We start from the raw sequence: 16,640 nt of genomic DNA, 5'->3' as shown, positions 1-16,640 counted from the left end.
GGTTCTAATTTGAAAAAATTGATTTTTCACGATTTTGTCATCCCTAACTTTGAAAGCGATTTTTTCACCCCCTGTATCATGAATCGCGATTTCGATTTTTAAAGTGGATACATCAATCTTATATCTTGAAAAATCCCAAAAATGAAAATTTTTCATCCAAAAACCTCGAAGTTATTCTTGTTTCAGCGGAGCTCTATTTTCGATTTTTTTTCGAATTTTTCCGCTCAGAGAGAATTTTCCAACCAAAACTGAAAAATGTTACATCAAAATAACTTGAAATTTTCTAAGGAATCTATTTCTGCAATAAAAAAATGGTGTTCTACCTTGAAAAACGGAAGTTGACATCATTTCCGGAAAAACCGGAGGTGCTCATGCCTTGAAAATATTTTAGATTTCATCAGCATCGTGAAATACTTATAAGTGCTGAATTTCATGAAAATACGTTCAGTAGTTTCCCGTATAAATATGGGTGAGGTTCCTCGTGAAAGACCCTGTATATATATATATATATATATATATATATATATATATATATATATATATATCAACAATTTTAATTCCCAATATACAACAATAATTATAAGTTAGATAAGGGGTGTGGGAAAATTGATAAGTGTTATAATGTCACTCTTCTTTATTTCATTTAGTCGACGTTTCGATCCCGATGGGGCCCTTCTTCAGTACTCTACAATAGCAATAGAAAACAGTCAAAATAAGGCAATCACAAATCATGTAAAAATAGTACATACCGAAATACAGAGTTGTAAAGATCTTATTTGAACACAAATCAATAGCTCTCAAGAAAGCAACTAACAAGAACATCAACAACTTCAGCGAAAAAAGATCTGATACTTCGTTAGTGAAGGAGTAGAAATCAATTATAATAAGTAAATAGGTAAACAGAATAATCAACAAAATGAGAGGTTGTCAAAAATGTTGTCAACCAGACTTGCCACAGAATACACGCACATGACAGATGAAACATAGAGTAGCATTAAATCACATTGGTCGCAGTAATTCACTCTCACCGAACTCAGAACAAATGCGATTTTTTTGAAAGATTCCATGAACCGAAACCAATCCCCTCTCACAGAAATGGCCTAGAACACAGAATTCATTTTCACGTTATCCCTACGACTGCTGAACTTGTTGAAATTCCTTCTGTATGTGATCCACCCAATTCTCTCCCACCGAACTGGTCATAATGAATCAAATAAGAATAGATGGAGCTGATATTATTTACATCCCTTCTGTAGTTCATCGAACAGGTTTGGCGTTTAATATGATACATCTCTAAGAAACATCTTTTTCTTCCACTAACTTCAATTTCTAGGATTTTGGTGGAATCATAATTCATTGGATGATCTTTTTCCCGGGTATGGTCTGCTAGGGCACAAATCTTACTTGAATTCTTGATGTCGCTTTTGTGTTGAGCAATCCTTCTCTTCAGAAGCTGAGACGTCTGACCAATGTACACCTCACTGCATATTGAACAAGGAATACAATATACCACACCACTCATGTTATCAACAGTCATCCTATCTTTCTCTCGACTGTATAATCTGTCAATTTTAAAATAAGATTTCTGAATCAACATAATTTCTGTGGTCTTTAAGAGGTTAATTAATGCGTTTGTCATACCATTAATTAGGGGAATAGACAAGTGAAGAATTCTACCCGTGTTCTCAGTGTCCACAGTGGTGGATGCGCTCCTCTCTCCATTTGTTGGCCGTGTCGAAGGAGTGGTATTATAAATCAACCTGGACAATAACCTTTTTGGGTATCCATTCTCTAGCATCAACTGCATCAACAACCTCAGATTCTGCCGCCTTAGACTTGGATGGGCAACCTTTTCTATGCGATTCTTCAATCCTAAAATCATGTTTACCTTTTGTCCATGTGAATGATTAGAAAAATAGTGTATGTATCTCCCTGAACTTGTTGGTTTTCGGTACCAATCCAGAATCAGCCTATTTTCCAGTGTTCGAATCACCCTTGTATCCAGGAATGGGACTCCATTCGCTGTTTCTTCCTCCAAAGTAAACTGTATACTTTCATGTTCACTGTTAAACCTTTCTAGAACGAAAGCAATCTGGTCTTTAGGTACAGCACATATTAGATCATCAACATATTTCTTGATGAAAGGAATGTGGAAAGGAATACTAACAAGAATGCCGTCCAGAAGGAAATCCATTACTAATTCAGCAATGGATGGACTGAAGTTGGAACCCATAGGGGAACCGAGCACCTGCTTGAAGAAACTACCATTAAAAAGAAAATAGTTTGAAGAAAACAGGAACTTGATGGCATGGATGAATTCTTCTTTTGGTAGACTTGTGTGGTTTCTGATAGTATCCCACTTGTTCTCAACAGCTGAAACTGCCAACTCGACAGGAATGTTGGTGAAAAGAGATACAACGTCCAGGCTGATCAGGACATAATCAACAGGTAACTGGAAATCATTCACATACTGGGCAAAAGCAAAGGAATAATCAATAAAATATCTACTTCTGGTAGAAGAAAGATATTTAGACAGGATGTCTGAAACAAAAACTGACAGTTTGAATGTGGGGGTGTTAACAGATGATATTATTGGTCTCAAGGCAAGAATGGGTTTGTGGATTTTTGGTAAACCGTAGAATCTAGCTGGAACTGAATTGTAAATGTACAGTGATTTACCTTGTATTTGTGTTATGTGGCCCTCACTGACCCATCGTTTAATCAATGCATTACATTTACCTTGTATTGTAACGGTTGGATCTCTGTTAGTAAGAAGTTGGTAATATTGTTCATTAAGTAAAATTTTGTTGGAGAGCTCTATGTACTGATCCTTATCCATCAAAACCGTAACATTGCCTTTATCAGCCCGTAACACAAGCAATTCTTGATGTTCACTTAGGTATCTCTTACAGTGGTAAAATTCTCTCTGGAAAACATTATTAGTCCTTTTTCCAGGTTTGATGTAGTTTGTGATAATATTAACAGCTTGGGAACGTTTGATGTTCTTTCCCTCATCTGACAGTCTATCATTAAGGTCAATAATGCCCTCTACATCTGACAACAGCCTCGACATGGAAACCTCCCTTAAAGGAATATCAATGCCGAATTTGGGGCCCAGTGCTAGAAATTTCAATATTCTATCTGGTACAATAACAGTACTAACATTCTTAATCCACCTTTCCTGTGGTTCTACTTTCTTTAGAAGTTCATCTGATAGAGCTCTCACCTTCATCAGATTTCTCTCCCTGATAGCAGCAAATTCTCTTCTGTACCTTCTGGACTGGTAAGTTTCAAAACGACTTAGCATCTCTGGTGGAAGCAACCCCTCCAAGATCTGCCACAACCTGGAAGAATCACACTCCATTCTTCCTATCCTGGTCACAGTCACAGTGATCTCAAATTGAAGAACGAGACGTCTTGATTTCTCCAACATAGCCTGAACCTGTCTGGACGAACCTGAATCACTTGCTGAGCTGAACAAATAATTCATATTGTTGGAAATATGTTTAGGAAGTAAACCCTGTCTTTTGCATTCCAAAAGGAACACTCTTCGGTTTCTATAAGATGCCAGTTTCATATTGTATGACGACCATGACTTCAACGCTTCATATGCTACTCTTCCATAGTTGTTTCTCACTTCTGCATAAAACCCCATGCTTAAATATCAACAATTTTAATTCCCAATATACAACAATAATTATAAGTTAGATAAGGGGTGTGGGAAAATTGATAAGTGTTATAATGTCACTCTTCTTTATTTCATTTAGTCGACGTTTCGATCCCGATGGGGACCTTCTTCAGGACTCTACAATAGCAATAGAAAACAGTCAAAATAAGGCAATCACAAATCATGTAAAAATAGTACATACCGAAATACAGAGTTGTAAAGATCTTATTTGAACACAAATCAATAGCTCTCAAGAAAGCAACTAACAAGAACATCAACAACTTCAGCGAAAAAAGATCTGATACTTCGTTAGTGAAGGAGTAGAAATCAATTATAATAAGTAAATAGGTAAACAGAATAATCAACAAAATGAGAGGTTGTCAAAAATGTTGTCAACCAGACTTGCCACAGAATACACGCACATGACAGATGAGACCACAGAAATTATGTTGATTCAGAAATCTTATTTTAAAATTGACAGATTATACAGTCGAGTGAAAGATAGGATGACTGTTGATAACATGAGTGGTGTGGTATATTGTATTCCTTGTTCAATATGCAGTGAGGTGTACATTGGTCAGACGTCTCAGCTTCTGAAGAGAAGGATTGCTCAACACAAAAGCGACATCAAGAATTCAAGTAAGATTTGTGCCCTAGCAGACCATACCCGGGAAAAAGATCATCCAATGAATTATGATTCCACCAAAATCCTAGAAATTGAAGTTAGTGGAAGAAAAAGATGTTTCTTAGAGATGTATCATATTAAACGCCAAACCTGTTCGATGAACTACAGAAGGGATGTAAATAATATCAGCTCCATCTATTCTTATTTGATTCATTATGACCAGTTCGGTGGGAGAGAATTGGATGGATCACATACAGAAGGAATTTCAACAAGTTCAGCAGTCGTAGGGATAACGTGAAAATGAATTCTGTGTTCTAGGCCATTTCTGTGAGAGGGGATTGGTTTCGGTTCATGGAATCTTTCAAAAAAATCGCATTTGTTCTGAGTTCGGTGAGAGTGAATAACTGCGACCAATGTGATTTAATGCTACTCTATGTTTCATCTGTCATGTGCGTGTATTCTGTGGCAAGTCTGGTTGACAACATTTTTGACAACCTCTCATTTTGTTGATTATTCTGTTTACCTATTTACTTATTATAATTGATTTCTACTCCTTCACTAACGAAGTATCAGATCTTTTTTCGCTGAAGTTGTTGATGTTCTTGTTAGTTGCTTTCTTGAGAGCTATTGATTTGTGTTCAAATAAGATCTTTACAACTCTGTATTTCGGTATGTACTATTTTTACATGATTTGTGATTGCCTTATTTTGACTGTTTTCTATTGCTATTGTAGAGTCCTGAAGAAGGTCCCCATCGGGATCGAAACGTCGACTAAATGAAATAAAGAAGAGTGACATTATAACACTTATCAATTTTCCCACACCCCTTTTATCTAACTTATAATTATATATATATATATATATATATATATATATATATATATATATATATATATATATATATATATCAACAATTTTAATTCCCAATATACAACAATAGTTATAAGTTAGATAAGGGGTGTGGGAAAATTGATAAGTGTTATAATGTCACTCTTCTTTATTTCATTTAGTCGACGTTTCGATCCCGATGGGGACCTTCTTCAGGACTCTACAATAGCAATAAAAAACAGTCAAAATAAGGCAATCACAAAACATGTAAAAATAGTACATACCGAAATACAGAGTTGTAAAGATCTTATTTGAACACAAATCAATAGCTCTCAAGAAAGCAACTAACAAGAACATCAACAACTTCAGCGAAAAAAGATCTGATACTTCGTTAGTAAAGGAGTAGAAATCAATTATAATAAGTAAATAAGGTAAACAGAATAATCATCAAAATGAGAGGTTGTCAAAAATGTTGTCAACCAGACTTGCCACAGAATACACGCACATGACAGATGAAACATAGAGTAGCATTAAATCACATTGGTCGCAGTAATTCACTCTCACTGAACTCAGAACAAATGCGACTTTTTTGAAAGATTCCATGAACCGAAACCAATCCCCTCTCACAGAAATGGCCTAGAACACAGAATTCATTTTCACGTTATCCCTACGACTGCTGAACTTGTTGAAATTCTTTCTGTATGTGATCCTTCCAATTCTCTCCCACAGAACCGGTCATAATGAATCAAATAAGAATAGATGGAGCTGATATTATTTACATCCCTTCTGTAGTTCATCGAACAGGTTTGACGTTTAATATGATACATCTCTAAGAAACATCTTTTTCTTCCACTAACTTCAATTTCTAGGATTATGAATTATGATTCCACCAAAATCCTAGAAATTGAAGTTAGTGGAAGAAAAAGATGTTTCTTAGAGATGTATCATATTAAACGTCAAACCTGTTCGATGAACTACAGAAGGGATGTAAATAATATCAGCTCCATCTATTCTTATTTGATTCATTATGACCGGTTCTGTGGGAGAGAATTGGAAGGATCACATACAGAAAGAATTTCAACAAGTTCAGCAGTCGTAGGGATAACGTGAAAATGAATTCTGTGTTCTAGGCCATTTCTGTGAGAGGGGATTGGTTTCGGTTCATGGAATCTTTCAAAAAAGTCGCATTTGTTCTGAGTTCAGTGAGAGTGAATTACTGCGACCAATGTGATTTAATGCTACTCTATGTTTCATCTGTCATGTGCGTGTATTCTGTGGCAAGTCTGGTTGACAACATTTTTGACAACCTCTCATTTTGATGATTATTCTGTTTACCTTATTTACTTATTATAATTGATTTCTACTCCTTTACTAACGAAGTATCAGATCTTTTTTCGCTGAAGTTGTTGATGTTCTTGTTAGTTGCTTTCTTGAGAGCTATTGATTTGTGTTCAAATAAGATCTTTACAACTCTGTATTTCGGTATGTACTATTTTTACATGTTTTGTGATTGCCTTATTTTGACTGTTTTTTATTGCTATTGTAGAGTCCTGAAGAAGGTCCCCATCGGGATCGAAACGTCGACTAAATGAAATAAAGAAGAGTGACATTATAACACTTATCAATTTTCCCACACCCCTTATCTATATATATATATATACCGCAGGGTGGTAGGTCCTCTACCATCAGGAATTGGCAACCCCGCGTACCCGAGTCACAACAGCTTACTCTAGGTTAGCAGCCTTAGCGAGTTTGATTTAAATTTGCTCACCCAGTTATAACTAGACAACAGGGCGGCGAGGAGCGTCAGGCCAGCTCCTCTCGGAACCGTCTGGAGGATCGGCTTGTAGGGGTCAGGTGTGGAGCGAGCGGCGCACCCCCCCGAGATGGCACCGCAAGGCCAATTCCCGTTACTCCTCAGAGAGTAAACCGAAATAGCTTGGGTGGACAACCATTTCACTCCGCTACGAGGACACCACAGCGGGACAGGCGCACACGCTGGACTAGAGAAGATAATTGTATAGTAATGCGTGCGCATTATATCGCTTCGGAACTCGCTTTGGAATCGAATAAAACGTATAGGCAACATCTAATGGACGTATGGGGAGATTTATGCCCAGGCAGACCAGTATACGCCCAACTTCTCTCTAACCGTGTGAGGTGGATACTTCAAAATCAAAAACTATCACGTGTAGAGCTCGCCAATATCATAGCCAGCTGCTTTCCTCGGTTCACTCTGGAGCAAGAGGAACCAGTCTGCCGGGAGAGTACACCGAGAAGATCGTCCATGAGGTTACGCAGAAGAGGTTTGCCGCCAACTAGCGATCAAACCAATGTTATCGAAGAACTCTTTTCAACAAACGTCATGAAGTACTCGAATATTGCAGAGGAAAAAAGGCCAAGGATAGCAAAATTACAACACTCGAAGTATGTTGCGGACACTGTGAGGTCCGTGAACGTGTTACTGAGTAGACAACTAGAAAATATTAACAATCTGAAGGCAATGGTGGATGTGGTGTATGCTGGGGCGGCAACAGTTTGTGGGATCCATGGGGAGGACTTTGTACAACGTGAATGTCATCATCACTCCGTGCCTCCTTGGAAGAGTCGCCTGGAAAATAAGATAAACAGTATGAGGAGAAAAATTGGAGTCATGCATACTTACCTTCACACTCCTCAGCCGTCGACTAGAATCGTTAGAATGACCAGAAAGCTTGCATCGGAGTATCGTGTGAAACGGAGAGACCCTGCTTTCCGAGATAAATTTAACATCATTTGTGATAACCTTAAACAGAAAATAAAGGCATTAGGAAATCGTATACGACGCTATAACCTTAGAACTAAGAGATACAGAAACAACAGGCTATTTTTTCACAACCAAAAGCAGTTTTTTCGTAATCTTGAACATGACAACGAGAAAACAGATTATCAGCTCGACCCTGATGAGGCCCACGAATTCTGGAACAATATATGGTCTGGAAGGGTTTCTCATAACAATGAAGCAAACTGGATCGATGAGGCACAATCACAGATCCCAAGTACCCATATGGAGGATGTGGACATAACTGAATCAGACATATCGGCTACTCTGAGACGTTCGAACAACTGGGCATCGCCAGGAGCGGATGGTGTGCAGAATTATTGGTGGAAAAATTTTACAAGTGTTCATGAAAAACTTGCTACACTATTTCAGAAAGCGCTATCAGAACCTACAAGCGTGCCCGATTTCTTCACCTTGGGTATCACACACCTGCTGCCGAAGAAAGGAGATCTGAAAGACCCGAAAAATTACCGTCCTATAACATGTCTCCCCTCTGTATATAAGATCTTAACTGGAGTACTAACCAGGTATATTTGCGGACACTTGGAGAAAAATAACCTGATAGCTGAGGAGCACTATTTTTGTACGTAGAATCGAATGGAATAATAAAAAATATAGGTTCTGATTTGAAAATCTTGAGTTTTGATGAATTTGAGTTGTCCAAGTTCATGATCTTCTTTTAAACACCCTGTACATTTTTGGTCCAAGCCGAAAACAGTCTTATAATACTACGTACTTGCGTGAAATAAACAAACCAAATTTTTTTCGAAAGCGGCTTTTTCTGCTGAAATATTCAAAAAAATGTGAGTCCTCATCGCCACCTTTATTTTCATAAGAATCCCAATAACTCATGAACCGTTGAATTTTTACCCAAGGTATGGCATATTGCCGAAATTGCCATAAAAAAAGCTATCTAATGATGCAATAATATACTGGGTGTGCCATTTGAAATGGGGAAGTAGTAGTCTGTTTCCGGTATAACCGGAAGTTGTAGAGATCTGAAAATATTTTAGAGAGAAAGATCATTGTCTCAAATTTCAATATGCAAATTTTCAGCTCAAAATTATGATTAGTTGTCCAGAAACGTCTAATAGGCCATCGAGTTTGGGACACCCGATATATACAGGGTCTCTCACGAGGAACCTCACCCATATTTATACGGGAAACTACTGAACGTATTTCCATGAAATTCAGCACTTATAAGTATTTCACGATGCTGATGAAATCTAAAATATTTTCAAGGCATGAGCACCTCCGGTTTTTCCGGAAATGACGTCAACTTCCGTTTTTCAAATTAGAACACCTATTTTTTATTGCAGAAATAGATTCCTTAGAAAATTTCAAGTTATTTTGATGTAACATTTTTCAGTTTTGGTTGGAAAATTCTCTCTGAGCGGGAAAATTCGAAAAAAAAATCGAAAATAGAGCTCCGCTGAAACAAGAATAACTTCGAGGTTCTTGGATGGAAAATTTTCATTTTTGGGATTTTTCAAGACGTAAGATTGATGTATCCACTTTAGAAATCGAAATCGCGATTCATGATACAGGGGGTGAAAAAATCGCTTTCAAAGTTAGGGATGACAAAATCGTGAAAAATCAATTTTTTCAAATTAGAACCCCATTTTTTATGGCAGATATTGAATCTACGTTAAAAAATATTGTGAGTGTATGCATCACACCCTTGCCCTAAAATGGATGTTTTCTGAGTTATTCACAAAAAACTGTTTTTCGTCTTGAATTTTCAGCTATTTCTTTTCCCTTCACGCCAAAAAGATGAAATTTTCAGGAACTGTTATTTGAACCAAGCTGTAGATTTTTCACCCCTTCTTAAAACCGACTTCAAGTTACTATTAGTATTAAAATTAGGCATAGTGATCGATTTTATAACTTAATACGAATTATCACCAAATTAATAGTAAACACAAAATGCTACTGAACAAAGAGGAATTTGGCAGATGTAATTAATGATATCTACCATTAAAAAAAAAGAATGTAAAACATGGTAAGTTTTTGCATATGGTTCATAAGGAATTATTTATTTATCACTGGAGAGGAAACCGATGGCCGATTAGTTGAAATAAAGAGGTTTCCGATACAAATTCGAATCAAAATTCTATTTAGGAACAACCTGTAATTTTTTTCTTTTGCATATTAGGGTAGTAAAATCTAAAACATGGTTTAAGTAACAGTTCCTGAAAATTTCATCTTTTTGGCGTGAAGGGAAAAGAAATAGCTGAAAATTCAAGACGAAAAACAGTTTTTTGTGAATAACTCAGAAAATATCCACTTTAGGGCAAGGGTGTGATGCATACACTCACATTATTTTTCAACGTAGATTCAATATCTGCCATGAAAAAATGGGGTTCTAAGCTGAAAAAAATTGATTTTTCACGATTTTGTCATCCCTAACTTTGAAAGCGATTTTTTCACCCCCTGTATCATGAATCGCGATTTCGATTTTTGAAGTGGATACATCAATCTTACATCTTGAAAAATTTCAAAAATGAGAATTTTCCATTCAAAAACCTCGAAGTTATTGTTGTTTCAGCGGAGCTCTATTTTCGATTTTTTTTTCGAATTTTCCCGCTCAGAGAGAATTTTTCAACCAAAACTGAAAAATGTTACATCAAAATAACTTGAAATTTTCTAAGGAATCTATTTCTGCAATAAAAAAATGATGTTCTAATTTGAAAAACGGAAGTTGACGTCATTTCCGGAAAAACCGGAGTAGCTCATGCCTTGAAAATATTGTAGATTTCATCAGCATCGTGAAATACTTATAAGTGCTGAATTCCATGAAAATACGTTCAGTAGTTTCCCGTATAAATATGGGTGAGGTTTCTCGTGAAAGACCCTGTATATACAGGGTGTGGCGTAATTAATGGATAATCCTTTACTGGCGAATAGGGGAGGTCATGGCCGACTAGAAAATGTAAAGTTATGTTCAGTAGAAATATCATAGTTTTCGAGATATCGGACAATTTCATTTTTTTCTAAAAAGTGCACCTTTACTCACTAATTTCAATGCTGTTATCACAAATCTTGTTATTTCTTGGGGCATTGTTTTTTATTTTACTCTCAAATAGCTGTACGATGAGATGAACTTCCAAATTCCTACCATCTTGCATAATTTAGATAAAAAAAGTAGGATAATCCTCATGTTTGCAAATTCACTTACTTTTTCCTTTAAGTTTCAGTCGTTATGGAGAAGAAAAAATGTATTGAGACCTTTGTGAACATTTCATAAATAAATTGTCTATTTTATTGCGGTTCTGAAATTTTCACAAAGGTCTCAATACATTTTTTCTTCTCCATAACGACTGAAACTTAAAGAAAAAAGTAAGTGAATTTGCAAACATGAGGATTATCCTACTTTTTTTATCTAAATTATGCAAGATGGTAGAAATTTGGTAGTTAATCTCATCGTACAGCTATTTGAGAGTAAAATAAAAAACAATGCCCAAAGGAATAATAAGATTTGTGATAACAGCATTGAAATTAGTGAGTAAAGGTGCACTTTTTAGAAAAAAATGAAATTGTCCGATATCTCGAAAACTATGACATTTTTACTGAACATAACTTTACATTTTCTGGTCGGCCATGACCTCCCCTATTCGCCAGTAAAGGATTATCCATTAATTACGCCACACCCTGTATTTATATTATTCAGATGATCAAAAAAGTCTTGAAGAGTTTCGGGCCATATGACGAAGACATCGTCCACATATCGAAGCCAGCAAGTAGGCTATAGGTGGAACATTTCGATGGCGTTGGTTTCAAAATCTTCAATGTATCAGCGATGGAGATTCCATGAGTGCACCTTTCACTTGTTTGTAAAATGTACCTTGAAAGAGGGAGTACGTGCTCGACATGCAATGGTTCATAAAGGTCGATGTATCCTGGGGTATGTGATGTTTGGTTTTCTAGTATCTCAAGGGTCTCTTTAAGTGGAATATTGGCGAGGAGAGATACGTCGTCAAAACTGACAAGAATGTCTTACTCATGGATTTGATACGTTTTTAAGGTTTCGATGAAGTGGAAAGAATTCTTTGTATGCGATGATGATTCTTCAGCTAGTGGTTGAAGTGAAGAAGTTAAGAATTTGGCAAGATGATGAGTTGGGGATTCAAAGGCACTGACGATTGGACGAAGTTTGTGAACTTTAGGCAATCCGTAGATTCGAGCCTTTCGAACCCCTCGAATCTACGCATGTAAAGAATTCTTTCCATTTCATCGAAACCTTAAAATCGTATCAAATCCATGAGTCTTTCGACGTAGTCCGATGCCTAATTTCCATGTCAGACGACCACTGCATTGATCTTCAGTAAGGTTTATTTAACTCATCGTCCTCGATATTCCTTCCTTCCAGGTCTTCCTCGGTCTTCCTCTCTTCATTCGTCCTGCTGGACAAATTTATATTGTTGTTTGTAATATAGACATTCGACTTACCATAAGAATTTTACATGCGAAAATTTTTTTTTTACAGTTGAAGAAGCCAAAATACATATCTCCATTTTTCAACTATTGGTCAACATTTTCAGCAAACAAGAGAAAATGTCTACGTCAAGGCCGTGAGAAATTTCACGGATATGTCTCCGAAGGAAGCCAAATATATAGTTTCTATATGAACTGTACATCGGATTATACTGATTGTTTAGCTTCTTTACAGTCCCTGCGAGAAGACAAGGAGTATATCTCAAAAATGACTAAGACAAGAGATGCATTGTCAATTCTACATGTAAGTAGTACCTGAATGTATCATTTCTAAGCCTTTAGTTATTGTTTTTATACTAAACAGTCACATCATAAACGAACAAAAATGACTTAGACTAAAAATTATTTGAAAAATCCTACCTCTTCAACCAAACACCGCATCTTCCTGATCAAGTTTCACGTGTTGCTGCTTTTATTGTCTAACTAATAAGGTAACTGATAACATACTAAATAACACAAACACTTAGTACTAATTCTCACACACACGTTTTGTATTGAAATTCAAGACGCCTGTTCTTACTCGATGTGGATTATTCAATAATTGATTCATTAAATTTTGAAAGATCTTGAATCATTTGTTTTTAAAACAACATTGCGAGAGCCGTTAACCTATTATGATCCATAGTACTTCTCAAAAAAGTTTCAATTCGCTTCAAAGTGGAGAAACAACGTTGTGCTTTTGCAGTTGTCATGAGCAATCATCGGAAATGAAAAATAAAATTAAATACTCAATAGAAAACGTGCACGGGATTCACGTGCACATGAGCACTTATTGACAAGCCAACACTGATTCTGCCTTTAACGCAGGATCCGAAATGGAATTAGGCCTCGTTAATTTTATATCGATCTATATCTTTATGTGAAATACTGTGTAATGTCATTTGTGGAATGATAATTCCCAAGATCGACAAACCTGGAATTTCGTCAACACTATGGGCTACACCAACAATATTGTAACGAATTCGCAAGCCCTACACCACTGCTTCTTTCTAGAAGGTACCGGACGCACCGAGAGCTCGATAGAAAGATCAAGACGCTTCTAGAGAGAGATGCCAGCGGTATATAACAGAAGCAGAACGGTGTCGACGAAAACGGCGGTCAGTGTCGTACACTCGATTAGATATAAGTTGTAGAAATAAATTATTGTAGTAGTGGAAATTAATTAGTGTAATAGTTGAAATAAATTAGTGTTAGCCAGAAGTACTGATTTAATTAACCGAAAAACGTTACAATATTCTCAGTTGTTCTTGTACGACGCAGACGGTTTAGACACTCAACTCATAATCATAAGTGGTTCCAAGTTATAAAGTTAAGACGAACTTTCGAATACCGCTATACCTAATAGTCAAATTTTTCCGTGTACCGATCGGGCGGCCCAAGGCCCAACTTTTACGGGGGAACTTTTAGAGATCATCTGTGTTTCATAAATTGAGTCAAATTGAATTTTTTATGATTTTGTAATTATTTTAGCTTTAGTATGACAAATTCTAGGGGGATCAGCAAAATGTTAGGAGTGGCTGGGCCATTATTCCCAGTCCTCCTCTCTTGGAACCGCGATTGATCGCACAATATATGAAAATCCTTTTTTTTGCAGGAATCATTACAAGCCCCTGATTCACAAGTGAATGATAATAATATCATAAAATTGGGAGATTTGCAAAAACAATATTCTAGCTTGAACTGGAAAGATATTTTATCTCTAATAACTGATAGCACTATAAATTATCAAACTGACATTAGAATTGATGAAATTGCTCATTTTCAATGGTTTATGACCAAAATAAAGGATCTTTCGAATAAAGGGTGAGTATTGTAGAAGAACGTAATAGTGGGATTACTCCGATTTTATTCATTGCGCCTTCTTTTCATTTTTTAGCCCCTATATGCTTCTTCTTCTTCCTTTATTCTTTTTTCTGAATATACAATTGTATATTTAGAATTTGAGTGCAAAGAATTATATTACGATATAAGTGCAATAGTCATTTACAATACAAGTGCAAAAGGCATTGATATTCTTTCCAATCGTTCAAAATTCTGAAACGAGTCACGAAGTGGCGAGTGGATGAATGGTAGAACGAAAAGCTGTAAGAGTTTTAAATATTATTTTCACTGATTCACTGAATTTTTGTTGAAATTAATCAAAAATTAATGTGATTTAGTACCTGATTTTTGCATTGAAAAATGTGGGTTGGCTAAACAGTTTATGCATCATAAATTTTACAGATAATGAATACCTAAATCCGTGGTAGGAGAGTTCCGAGTACCGACATAAAATAACTAAATATAATTCTGGTAAAAGTCCATGGGTGGAGTTATTGATAATTAAATATAACCATGAAATCTGTGCGAATCTGAGATATTATCTTATCTCTACAAGATATGGCAGAATGAATGATTTTGTTAGGCCAATTTTTTTTTAAATTTCAATCTCTCTATCATGATATTCTTTCAGTTTGAGATAGGACGTGCTAATGAGCCATTGGGAAAATTTGTTTTTTCATGGGCAGTTGTCATATTCATAAGGAAAATGCCTACATTCTTGTCGGAGTTTTTATTCGGAAAAAACTTATATATCAGTTTATATTGATCAGTCTAAAGAATTATTTATTTCAGGGAGTTACTGAATGTTCTTGAGTCAATTGCCGAATACAGTATTTACGAAAATATAGTGCTTCAGTCTCATGTTGAGTCAAGAACTGAATTTTGTAAGAAACAAACAAAGCATATAATGCCAAGTATTGCGAATTATCTTTACAAAATCGAGACAGATACTCACCTCACTAATAACAGTGTATCGTATATTCGAGTGATATTTGATCTTTTGAGAAAACAGTCACTAAAATATCTGGAAGGTAGCAAATGGCTCAATCCAGAAGATTTAAAAAAATTTGAAGGCAAATTGAACGAGATAAAATTATCGATATTTAGTGATGAAGATTATGATGAAGAAATTGATCTTTTGAACGAAAGACACAATGGTAACTTGGGTCAAGATGATTATCCCACCAATTTGATATATCTTATGAAGTTGAAAAATAAGAATTTGTTCTCTTTATTAGGAAAAAGGGTAACTGCAGCTAAAATGTAAGTATATAAGCAATATTTATTCGAATCTATGCTATTGAATCTTTGGGAAAAAACTTCTTCACAAATAATTGATTCATTATGTTTTTCTTCGTCCTCTATACTAATCATAATAAAAAATAACTAATCATAATAATTAGCAAATTTCAGGAATAGGACTTTTGAGTCCTTTTGAGTGGCTCAAACGAGCCACCTTGAATATTTTGGTTATTTTTACTATATACAAACCCATTTTCACTGAGCCCTTTTTACAAACTTAAAAATCTTTGAAAAATTTAATTGTTTCATGAGTCAAAAAAATTGAATCTGCGTTTTCAAATCGAATGTTTAAATTGTTCTTCATTGACTTCCATACAATAATACAATCTTGACTGAAAATCGTCTCTAACATGGTTCAAACATACTCAGTTTTCATATACAGTCCATTCAGGAATCATTGACATTCCGGGTAGCTTTGGAAAATCGAAATTAAGTTGGTACTGGCTCGTTCAGTAACATTTTGAATTTCAGATTTCGGGTTGGCATTGGAAATGTCATTGGCAGGAGGTTAGATTTCAGTTTGTTTGTGTTATTGGTTTTGATCGAAGAAATTTTGAAACTTAAAAGTTGTATCAATTTCAAAAACACATTGATTAGTTTATTTGAGTATTTCTCACAGTACTGTTTGAAAAAGGAGAAGTCAAGTCATTACAACCTGGATTATTAGTGGAAGAAAACCTGTGCAATACGATTTCACCTTCAAAGAATCATTGAATGATTTTATTGTTAACAAAAGCCGAGCCAAAAGCAACCAATATATCAGCCTGGATGAAATTTGACCAAAAAGCATCTGGATTTTGATCAATCAAAGACAATATTATATAAACTTAATTGGTTACAAGTTCAAAACAGTTAATAAAAGGAAAATTCTTATTGATAAACATAATAAGTTGAGTACGATTTTATGGTGAATACAGAGAATATTCGCAACAAAATGTGACATTCATTTATCTGGAGGAAACTTGGTTATTTGAAAATGCCAGCATTATTCAACAGTGGTCTCTAGAAAGAAAACAAAATGTTTTTCAAGTATATTCAAGGGTAAAAGTAGAAGGAGCACTATTTTGAATGCTGGATATTTTG

The 16,640-nt window shown here is 35.6% G+C and overlaps 1 protein-coding gene across 2 annotated transcripts in view; it reads left to right on the top strand.

Annotated features, from left to right (window-relative positions):
• LOC123678477 overlaps nt 1-16,640 on the top strand; it is a 357,292-nt gene that overhangs the window by 221,584 nt on the left and 119,068 nt on the right. For both annotated transcript variants that reach the window (XM_045615513.1, XM_045615515.1), the window contains exons 5-7: nt 12,427-12,678; nt 14,029-14,237; nt 15,048-15,518. In XM_045615513.1, the coding sequence (XP_045471469.1) occupies nt 12,427-12,678; nt 14,029-14,237; nt 15,048-15,518 (932 nt within the window). The remainder of the gene's footprint in view (nt 1-12,426; nt 12,679-14,028; nt 14,238-15,047; nt 15,519-16,640) is intronic.

The sequence above is a fragment of the Harmonia axyridis genome, chromosome 4, assembly GCF_914767665.1.
Source record: "Harmonia axyridis chromosome 4, icHarAxyr1.1, whole genome shotgun sequence".
In the NCBI taxonomy this organism is placed as follows: Eukaryota; Metazoa; Arthropoda; class Insecta; order Coleoptera; family Coccinellidae; genus Harmonia; species Harmonia axyridis.
Note: the sequence above shows the minus strand (reverse complement) of the source record. Positions and strands in the feature narration are given on the sequence as shown.